This window comes from Lacerta agilis, chromosome 7 (assembly GCF_009819535.1).
Source record: "Lacerta agilis isolate rLacAgi1 chromosome 7, rLacAgi1.pri, whole genome shotgun sequence".
NCBI lineage: Eukaryota > Metazoa > Chordata > Lepidosauria > Squamata > Lacertidae > Lacerta > Lacerta agilis.
Window position 1 is genome coordinate 71,497,921 of NC_046318.1, and position 11,236 is coordinate 71,509,156.

Consider the following 11,236-nt stretch of genomic DNA (forward strand, 5'->3'; position numbering starts at 1 on the left):
TCACTACCCGAAGGAGTCTCAAAGCGGCTCACATTCTCCTTTCCCTTCCTCCCCCACAACAAACACTCTGTGAGGTGAGTGGGGCTGAGAGACTTCAGAGACTTCACACGAAAGCTCATACCAAGAACAAACTCAGTTGGTCTCTAAGGTGCTACTGGAAAGAATTTTTGATTTTGTTTCGCTTATAATTCTGTTAAAGGACACACTCAAAAGAAGCAGGACGACAAATGTTAACGCTCTTCACTAAGACAGGAAGGTCTATCTCGGATCCAGCTTGAATAGCACACACCACTGGACACGTGGATCAGTTAATGTCCTCCTGGGCAGACCATACATTTTTTTCTCCATCAAAAGATGCACCCAGCAAGTTAAGTAAAGCCCAGAAAAACATTTCATTCATTCATTCATATACCACAAATATGTCAGAATGGCTTCTAAGAGGCTTACAACTATACAGTAAGGATACTGATCCAGATACACATCTGCATACACACCAACGGTGCATCTGTTTTGGTGTGTGGGATGTTCCCTTCCTGGACAGAGCTGAAGTCATCCGTTCAGCATCCTAAGCCCTTAAGGCTGTGAATACAGGCATGAATCCAGACAGACAATGTCTGGGGTGGGGTGGGGATTTCAGAATCAGAGAGGAAGAGGAAGATCTCCAGTGGTCAGCAGGGAAGGTTTAGGGGCAGCAGGGAAGGTTTTAGGGGCCAAGTTTATCAAATCAAATCAAATCAAATCAAACTTTATTCACGTAGCCAACAGGCCATTGCGACTAAAAATACAGATAAAACAGATAAAAATACTGGAGAAAGACCAGTCAGGTACACAAATATATAAAAATACTGATAAATCATTTAGCTAAAAGGCTAAAAGGCCGTTCAAAGGTGGCCTCGTTCGAGTTGTCTGTCAAATTGTGGCCCTTAGTCTCATTGCCCTCTCAATAAATCTGGCGACCTTCTCTGTTGTCTGGATGTTCTGGTCCGCTAACAAATAAAACATTGCGGCCGCTGATGAGCAACCTGGGATGGAAAGTAGGAGGGGAGTCTTTGTACAGGGGGCAGGTCAGAAGAACATGTGACACTGTCTCCAAGTTTCCGTCTCCACATGGGCAGAGTCGTTTCTCCCTGGGGAGTTTCTGATATCGGCCTTCAAGCACGGCAGAGGGTAGTACGTCCAGGGTAGGGGCCAAGTTTAGCTGCCTGCCTTTCCCCATGAATAGCAGAAGCAGGATCTACACAGGTTGCAAAATTTGGAGAGACAAAAATTGGTGCAGAACATTCATTGCCCTGCTTTCAGGGTTTTTTTTTTAAATCAAGAAAATACATTGAACCAGATCCTGCCCTTAGCAATACTGCCAGGTCAAAAAGCCAAATTAGCTGGTGCCACCAGGACACTGCAAAGATAGAGAGAGAAAGTGGGCTGAATCTGGTCCATATGCGTGAGGAATCCCAGTCTTGGCTACAAGCTTTCATTCATTTATTCAATGGCTGTATACTCTTGCCTTTTAGAAAAAAAATCGTTCTTGCAACGTACCTCACAACAACATGTAAACAAGATATAAATTGGCATAATTAAAAAGCAAACTCTCCGAAAAACACATAATCTACTACTAATAATAATAATAATAATTTATTATTTGTACCCCGCCCATCTGGCTGGGTCTCCCCAGCCACTCTGGGCGGCTTCCATCAAACATTAAAATACATTTAAAATATCACAGTTTAAAAACTTCCCTAAACAGGGCTGCCTTTAGGAATTTTCTGAATGTCAGGTAGTTGTTTATTCCCTTGACTTCTGATGGGAGGGCGTTCCACAGGGCGGGCGCCACTACCGAGAAGGCCCTCTGCCTGGTTCCCTGTAGTTTTGCTTCTCGCAGTGAGGGAACCGACAGAAGGCCCTCGGCGCTGGATCTCAGTGTCCGGGCTGAATGATGGGGGTGGAGACGCTCCTTCAGGTATACAGGACCGAGGCCGTTTAGGGCTTTAAAGGTCAGCACCAACACTTTGAATTGTGCTCGGAAACGTACTGGGAGCCAATGTAGATCTCTCAGGACCGGTGTTATGTGGTCCCGGCGGCCCCTCCCAGTCACCAGTCTAGCTGCCGCATTCTGGATTAATTGCAGTTTCCGGACTTCCGGCGGCTGGCGCCATTGCGGATGGTCCTGGGTTGCTTCGGTGGCGAGGCACCCAGTTCATCCCGGGGGTTAGGAGCCCTGCAGCCGCATGCAGGGCTCTGGTTGGGGAGCGGGAAGAGCGTCCCGCGCCCTGGGCTCCCCGGCTATGCCCGTTGTGCTCCGAACCCTTCCCCCGCGCCCCCTGTAAGGGGGGAATGGGGGTGAAGGGACCACGGAGTCGGGCTTCAGGGGACATGCCCCAACCGGGATGTTTACATGCGGCGGCAAAGTCCGTGAGGAGCGTCTCTGTTCTACCTGTCATTAAGAAGTTGCTAAGAAACCAGAAGCTGTGAGTAATTGACTGACTCTTTGTACTTCGGGAAAAGCTCTGGGATCAAAAGAAAAGGCAGCCCGCCTCTCTCCCTTCGGGGGTTGGAAGGAATTAACTCTTTAAGTGACTGCTGCTACACTAATCACTTGAAAGTGCTTGGAATTTGAAAACTGACTCTGTAGAGATTCCCTCTCAGGGGTTAATTGAGGAAAAATATCTCCATTTGAAGTTTTGGTCTTTATACTCTGGCTTCGGAAGAAACGGCGGCGATTTGGAATTGCGCAGGAGAAAATTGAGACAAAGGAGGAAAAAGACAGGAAATGTAATTTGATACCCACCTCCCTTCCCCGAAGATGTTGGACTTTGCGCTCATGCTGGCACAGAAGGACTGGGAGGTAGAGGAAAAGCTCACTGTCTTTCAATTGGAGCTGGCTAATCGAAAATTAAGAGTCTTGTGTGGGATTATAAATGGAAATAATCTGTATTCCACAGAGGAGGCTTTCCAAAAAATCTACTCAATGGAAACAGACTTTTGCAAAGAGCTGGAAGATGTGCTGGAAGGATGGTCTGAGATGGCAGAGCAAATCCGATTGGAACAGGGACTGTTTTCAGGGGGTGGCAGAAACCCTGAAACGGAAAGTTTTTTAATATCTAGATTCCGAGGTGGCAGCTCGGGGTCGAGGGACAGAGAATTAAGATTTCTACAAGAAGAAGAATTTTGGTACAAAGCTACGGAGAAGCTCAGAATGCAGAGGATGAACATCTTGGAGCTCGATGCAGGGTTTGTTGTGGTTGTAACCTGGATCTGTGGACATTCAGAAGCATACAATAGGGGATTCGGTTCTGGTGAAAGACAGGAGAAGACAATGGACAAAAGGGGAGTGGGTTGAATTAATCATTGTATAACATAGATGGTCTGCCATGGTATCCGAAATCGGAGTGTGAAGTTTGTTAAATAAGTTTATTTTAAATAAGTAAGGAGATATTGAATTTAAGTTAAAAGCAGCATGCTAAATGATAGAAGAAATAAGTTTAGCTCTAAGAATATTTGGTTAAGTTTTAGGTTATAATGCAAAAGATAAGACAAAGGTGTTTTTTCTTTCTATATCAAGATAAGTTAAACTTCTATGGAGAAAAGATGTTAAGGAGAAAGTGTATTGTATTAAAACCGAAGGTGTATAGGCGGGGGAAGTCAAGTGTCAAGATTCGGAACTAGAATTTTTTTTTTTTTTTTTTTTTTTCTATAGTAAGATATACAGATAAGAAGAAGAATCCTGACATTATGTGTATGTGTATTTGTATTTGTGTTTGTTTTGATATTTGTAGGTGTGGGGGTTGGGTTTATGTTGTTTTGTGAAAATGCCAATAAATTCTGTTAAAAAAAAAAAATTGCAGTTTCCGGGTCACCTTCAAAGGAAGCCCCACATAGAGCGCATTGCAGTAGTCCAAGCGGGAGATAACTAGAGCATGTACCACTCTGGCGAGACAGTCCGCGGGCAGGTAGGGTCTCAGCCTGCGTACCAGATGGAGCTGGTAGACAGCCGCCCTGGACACAGAATGAACCTGTGCCTCCATGGACAGCTGTGAGTCCAAAATGACTCCCAGGCTGCGCACCTGGTCCTTCAGGGGCACAGTTACCCCATTCATGACCAGGGAGTCCCCCACACCCACTCGCCCCCTATCCCCCAAAAACAGTACTTCTGTCTTGTCAGGATTCAACCTCAATCTGTTAGCCGCCATCCATCCTCCAACCGCCTCCAGGCACTCACACAGGACCTTCACCGCCTTCACTGGTTCTGATTTAAAAGAGAGGTAGAGCTGGGTATCATCCGCATACTGATGAACACCCAGCCCAAACCCCCTGATGATCTCTCCCAGCGGCTTCATATAGATATTAAAAAGCATGGGGGAGAGGACGGAACCCTGAGGCACCCCACAGGTGAGAGCCCAGGGGTCTGAACACTCATCCCCCATCACCACTTTCTGAACACGGCCCAGAAGGAAGGAGCGGAACCACTGTATAACAGTGCCCCCAGCTCCCAACCCCTCTAGCCGGTCCAGAAGGATGTTATGGTCGATGGTGTCAAAGGCAGCTGAGAGATCCAGCAGAACTAGGAAACAGCTCTCACCTTTGTCCCTAGCCCGCCGGAGATCATCGACCAGCGCGACCAAGGCAGTTTCAGTCCCATGATGAGGCCTGAATCCCGATTGGAAGGGATCCAAATGGTCCGCATCCTCCAGGCGTGCCTGGAGTTGTTCCGCAACCACCCGCTCAATCACCTTGCCCAAGAATGGTAAATTTGAGACTGGGCGATAGTTGGCCATATTGGCCGGGTCTAAAGATGTTTTTTTAAGAAGCGGTTTAATGACCGCCTCCTTCAGCGGGTATGGGAAGACTCCCTCACAGAGGGAAGCGTTCACCACCCCGCGGAGCCCATCGCCCAGTCCTTCCCGGCTCGCTTTTATTAGCCAGGATGGGCAAGGATCAAGGACACAGGTGGTTGGTTTCACTCGTCCAAGCAGCCTGTCCACATCCTCGGAGGTAACAGATTGAAATTGATCCTATGAAACATGACTAGACAGAGCTCTAGCACTCTCCCGCCCCAGCCCTGCTCCCACGGTGGAATCTACCTCCTTCCGAATCTGAGCGACTTTATCTGCAAAAAACTTTGCAAAAGCATTGCAGGAGATCTTGGGGTCCCTACCAGGCCCCGATGACGATGGTGGTTCTGCTAAACTGCGAACCACCTGGAAGAGTCTCCTGCTGCTGTTTTCTGCAGATGCAATAGAAACGGTGAAGAAGGCCCTCTTCGCCGTTGCCATTGCCACTTGGTAGGCTCGAAGTTGAGCTCTAGCCAGTGTCCGGTCAGATTCAGAATGAGTTTTCCGCCACCGGCGCTCTAGCCGTCTCAGCGACTGTTTCATCGCCCTCAGCTCCGGGGAAAACCACGGGGCTGTCCGGGCTCCATGCAATCGGAGAGGGCGCTTCGGAGCCAGACAGTCAATAGCCCTGGTTAACTCCACGTTCCAGCGGGTCACCAGGGAATCAACTGAAAGGCCATCAACATGGGATAAAACATCCCCCACCACTCTCTGGAAGCCCATTGGATCCATTAAGTAGTGGGGGCGGACCATCCTAATTGGTCCTACCTCCCGGCAGAGGGGAAAGGTCGCGGAGAAGTCCAGTTGGACCAGGAAGTGATCTGACCATGGCACTTCTTTTGTTTCACTTTTACTTAATGTCAGATCACTAACATCCATAGAGGTGAATACCAGGTCTAAGGCATGTCCGCGGCTATGAGTTGGGCCAAACTTATTCAGGGACAGCCCCATGGAGGCCATGCTTTCCACGAAGTCCCGAGCGGCCCCTTGTAAGGTCGTGTCGGCATGGATATTAAAGTCCCCCAAGACAACCAAGCTAGGTGTCTCCAGGAGCACATCCGCCACGACCTGAAGCAGCTCGGACAGGGAATCCTTGGTGCAGCGGGGAGGTCGGTACACCAAAAGGAATCCTGTACTGCCCCTATTGCCCAACTTCCAGAACATGCACTCAGAAAACTCGGTCTTCCCAATAGGACGCCTGGTGCAAACTAATGACTTCCTAAAAATCACTGCAACCCCCCCTCCCCGCCCAGATGGCCTGGGTTGCTGTGCGTAAGAGAAACCTGGTGGGCAAGCAGCGGCAAGGACAGGCCCATCTGCTTCATCCAACCAAGTCTCTGTTACACATGCCAGGTCAAATCCTCCATCCACAATCAAGTCGTGGATGGCAGTAGTTTTGTTCATCATTGACCTGGCATTACACAGCAACACTTTCAGGTCATGTGGGTATCCCTTGTTGATTCCAGTATCCGTCCGGTCAGGACCAGACCCGGAGGCAGGGATAGTCCTCAAACAACGACTAAGCCTGCCTCCTCGGTAATGACATGGTCTGGTTTTAGCGTGACTCCTCCTCCTGCCCATGATCACTGAGATCGGGTGTACTAGTGCATCCCCCCCTGTGGAACATGCCCCAGCCATTCTGTTGGCTGAGGCCCACTCCCAGGCAGCTCTGATCCCACCCCTTAAAACAAAACAAAACTATACAACAACCAATAAAACAAAAACAGAACAATTATACTAAAATTAATCCCCAACAAAATATCCACCCCACCCAGCCACCCCCCCCCCAACAACCCAAAAGGAGGGAAAAAAAGGAGGAGAAAAATTGAAATGCCATCGACAGCTTAAGGACATTTTCTAGCCCCACTCTCTAAGCACTAGAGTGTCATTTTTATGGCTGGGAGTGTGAGGTTTGGGCCCCGCCCCCTAGGCCAGCTGGAAAAGGCCTTGGAAGGGAGCAGGCCCTGCAGTCCTCACCACAGCCGCTGATGGTCCCCTAACAACAGCAACCAGCAATTTATCGCCAAAGCTGTGGTCAGTCCAGGAAACCATCAAAATCACAAAACAGAGGACCACCAGCAGCAGCAGCAGCCCGATTAAAACCCCTAAAAATTACAGGAAGCTTATCGAATCCTCAAGCAAATATGTGGGTGTTTCATTGCCTTGGACTTGCTACTCTACCCGAGAAATGAACCAGGGTACTCAGTCAGCAAGCTCAGTGATTAATTTGGCCCCACCATAATGGACATACAATTCCCTGCCTTTGTGTTAGCTCCGTCAGTCATTTCCTTAATGTTATTTGATGTCTTCTTTTTTGGTAACTAATTATATGGCAGGGGACACATTAAAAAGGCCTCAAAACATGTAACAAACAACGTTACAGGCGTGTTTTTTTTTCTCTTAAATGTGCAGAATGCAAACTACTAAAATCAGCTTGTCGATAAAGAGAGCATCAGATCTCAACTACTATTTTTCCCCCTACTTTTTTGTTGAGTACTGGAAGTTTGTCTCTGGCTCAGATATTATAATAGTAATGCATTTGCTTTTTAAAGGGGAAATGTAATTCTATCTCCGTGATAGAAACTCAATAACGCCACAATTCACTCTACAATGATGGGGGGGACGGACTCTTTGGGATTAAGAGGAAGAATCTAACTTCCACACAGAATTTTTAATACTGAAATGACCATAAGCAGGTCATTGAACATCAGGAACAATTGTACATATAGAGGTACGTGGGACTGGCTCTCTATCGGGGGTTTTTATCGTAAGACTTTAAATAAAGAGAGACACCCCCCACCCCAGTTAAAGAAACCAGGTTTCTGTGATGGAAAATCTGAAGGAGAAAGGGGAAATGCAATCTATTCTCTGTAGCGGATCATGTGAAAACCTACTGGTCTGGAAGATGCACCCTAATTGTGAAAAACCCATTTGAATTAGCCTATTGATTGCTCATTTGTTAGCCGGCCAGCATCAAATATGTTTTGAGACAGGCTGTGTCCCAGCAGGACTGATATCACTCTGGATCATTCCGATAAAAGGAGTGAAAGGTTCCGTCGCAGTTGCTTTGCTTTCTATGGACATTAACCCTCTGCACCTCCAAAAGCAAACTTAAACCAAGAAAGGAAAAGAAATACAGCTTTCAGCACCTTCAGGGACATAGTAAGCTGCCATTTGCACCAGGTGAGATTGTCCAGCTGGCCATTGACTAGCATGATCCAACTCTCCAAAGTCTTAGATGTTTTTTGCACCACCTGCCAGCTGATCTTTTTAGCTGGAGATGCCGAGGTTTGAACCCAGGACCCAGCACACAAAGCCAATGCTCTGTCACTGAGCAGTGGTGCATCGCTAAGCTCAGCTATACAAGATCCTTTTTGCTTGTAAAAGATTCCATCAACGGTGTCTCCAAAAAAATTTACACATCGCTTGGGAATACAGGTGAACTAATGCCAGTGTACTGGAAGAAGCAAAGATCACCAGTGTTGAAGCAATTATTCTTCAACATCAACTTTGCTGGACTGGTCATGTTGTGCGGATGCCTGATTATTGTCTTCCAAAGCAACTACTCTATTCTGAACTTAAAAATGGAAAGCGTAATGCTGGTGGGCAGCAGAAGAGGTTTAAAGACTCTCTCAAGGCAAATTTTTAAAAATGTAGTATAAACACCGACAACTGGGAAACACTGGCTTGTGAGTACTCCAGTTGGAGAACAGCCTTTACCAAAGGTGTCATGGGCTTTGAAGATGCTCAAACTCAGGACGAAAGGGAGAAATGTGCTAAGAGGAAAGCATGCTTGGCAAACCTTCACCATGATCAACTCCCGCCTGGAAGGCTATGTCCCCACTGTGGAAGGACGCGTGGATCCAGAACTGGCCTCCACAGTCACTTACAGACTCACTGTTAAAACCTTGTTTATGGAAGACAATCTTACTCGGCTACAAGTGATCGCCAAAGAAAGAAAGAAGACGAGATTGAACTTGAAACTCTCTGCCTAGAGGTACGTCCACTTACCACTTAGTACGGACCCTCGTCCTGAATATAAATGTGCTATTTTGCCATGCCTACCTTAGATGATTCTGGCTCCCCATGCTGTCTCTTGGGTGTTCCTTTTGACTCAAGCAACTTGGAAGAGCTCTCCTTCTTATGGGAGGACGAGTCCACTCTCTCGCCTTCAAGTTGCAGGTTAATTCCTTCCGTGTGGATGGAGAGGTCGATACCGTTTGGATTTAGACTGCAATGGATAGCTGGAAGAAGGAATTGCAATGAGTCTGGAGGGTAGGAAAGGACGACATGAAAGGTTTTCAACGTTCTGTCGCACTCTAGCATCACACGAGGAAACAAAAGCCAGGGCATGCATCTTTTTAATCTATGAGATGTAGACTATTTATTTATTTCATAAAAAGCATACACTACTCAACTGTAGAAGAACCCTCAAAGAGGTTCACAAAAAGATAAAATAATACAATCATCAAAATAAAAGTTTACAGCAATAATTGAAACATACAGGAAGTTGAAACAACAATAGACTACAACAGATCAAAACTCATCACAACTTTCTAAGCATGTGTGTAGGCTTGTCTTAAACAAGAAATGCTTTAGAGCAGGCACCCAAAAAAGGCAGCTGCTTGGTATCAACAGGCAGGGAGTCCCAAAGTTTAGGAGCTGACACACAAAACACTTGAGTTCTTACAAATGTGGAGCAGGTATCATATGGTGGCACCTGTTAATAGGGCCAATTCCACCGATCGAAGCAGACAAGTGGGCACATAAGGGGTAAACTGATCTCAAGTTGTTAAGGGCTATGTATACTAATAGCAAAATAATAATAATAATAATAATAATAATAATTATAATAATAATAATAATAATATATTTATACCCCGCCCATCTGGCTGGGCCTCCACAGCCACTCTGGGCGGCTTCCAACACAATATTAAAATACAATAATTCATCAGACATTAAAAGCAGTGTTTTTCAACCACTGTTCCGCGGCACACTAGTGTGCCGTGAGATGTTGCCTGGTGTGCCGTGGGAAAAATGGAAAAATTCAAGAGAATTACTTTATATATAGTCAATATAGGCACAGAGTTAGATTTTTTAACATTTTCTAATGGTGGTGTGCCTCGTGATCTTTTTCATGAAACAAGTGTGCCTTTGCCCAAAAAAGGTTGAAAAACACTGATTAAAAGCTTCCCTAAACAGGGCTGCCTTAAGATGTCTTCTAGTACCTTGGTTCTCAAATGCCTTGATACTCAAACAACTTGGAACCCAAACACTGCAAACCCGGAAGTAAGTGTTCTGGTTTGCGGGCTTTTTTTGGAAGTGGAACATGCTCCGTTTTGAGTGCCACACTTCCGTTTTGAGTGTTACGCTGAGGTCTGTCTGTTTTTGCTATTTATTTTGCGTTTTTGTTTTTGCGGCTCTTTTTGTTTTGTTTTTGTGACTGTATGGAACCCAGTTCAGCTACTGATTGATTGATTGATTGATTGATTGTATGTATGACAGCAGTACATTGTTTATTGCTTTCATTTTATGGATCAATGGTCTCGTTAGATAGTAAAATTCATGTTAAATTGCTGTTTTAGGGGTTGTTTTTAAAAGACTGGAAGGGATTAATCCATTTTGCATTACTTTCTATGGGAAAGCACGCCTTGGTTTTGGAACACTTTGGTTTTGGAACGGGCTTCTGGAACGGATTAAGTTTGAGAACCAAGATACCATTGTATCTTGAACTTGGCCCAATCGCAGATCAGCAACCAGTGCAGATCTCCCAGCACAGGAGTTGTATGCTGACAAGACTATGTAACTTTTTGCGAGAGAGAACAAGGCGGTTCACACTTTACACTGAACACAAGCTGACTCTACACGTGTACTTGCATTTGTGTGAAAGACTGTACTCCTATTGAGTATAGTGTACATGGACCATAATGTTACACATGAATGGCTGTACAGGTGTCCTGTTCAACTAGTTGTATTGCACAGACTGTACACTTGTTGAATGTAACACGTGAGACCCCTGAAGCATTTGCTGTTGCTCTGCCTTAACCCTGTTTCTTTATCCTTTAGTCATTTACAGGATTTACGGCATGTATTGGGAACGCATGCATTTCTTGACATAAGCCAATTAGACGCGGTGTCATTAGACGACGACGGCGGATCCAGCAGGAGGATTTCTTCTGTTACAATCTGAGTAATGTTATTCATAGTCTACAAATTGAAAAGTTATGATACATCTAACTTCTTTATTCAGGGTAACAAGGGGGAAGAAAAGCTTACATAGCAATGGCACTCGATAGCAGAATGGATTAACCAGGAAAGAGCTCTTTTAAAGACTGCACAGAGTCAAATGAGCTGCGCTCTCAGCCTGCACTTTCGTAGGATTATTCTATTAACTCCAAACTCTTCTT

The 11,236-nt window shown here is 45.8% G+C and overlaps 1 protein-coding gene across 1 annotated transcript in view; it reads right to left on the minus strand.

The window, feature by feature from the left end:
• The window catches only part of SAMD12 (sterile alpha motif domain containing 12), a 207,030-nt gene extending 197,875 nt beyond the window's left edge, over positions 1–9,155 (minus strand). The window contains exon 1 of the mRNA XM_033156104.1: positions 8,895–9,155. Coding sequence (XP_033011995.1) covers positions 8,895–9,155 — 261 coding nt within the window. The remainder of the gene's footprint in view (positions 1–8,894) is intronic.
• Between the last annotated feature and the right edge of the window lie 2,081 nt (positions 9,156–11,236).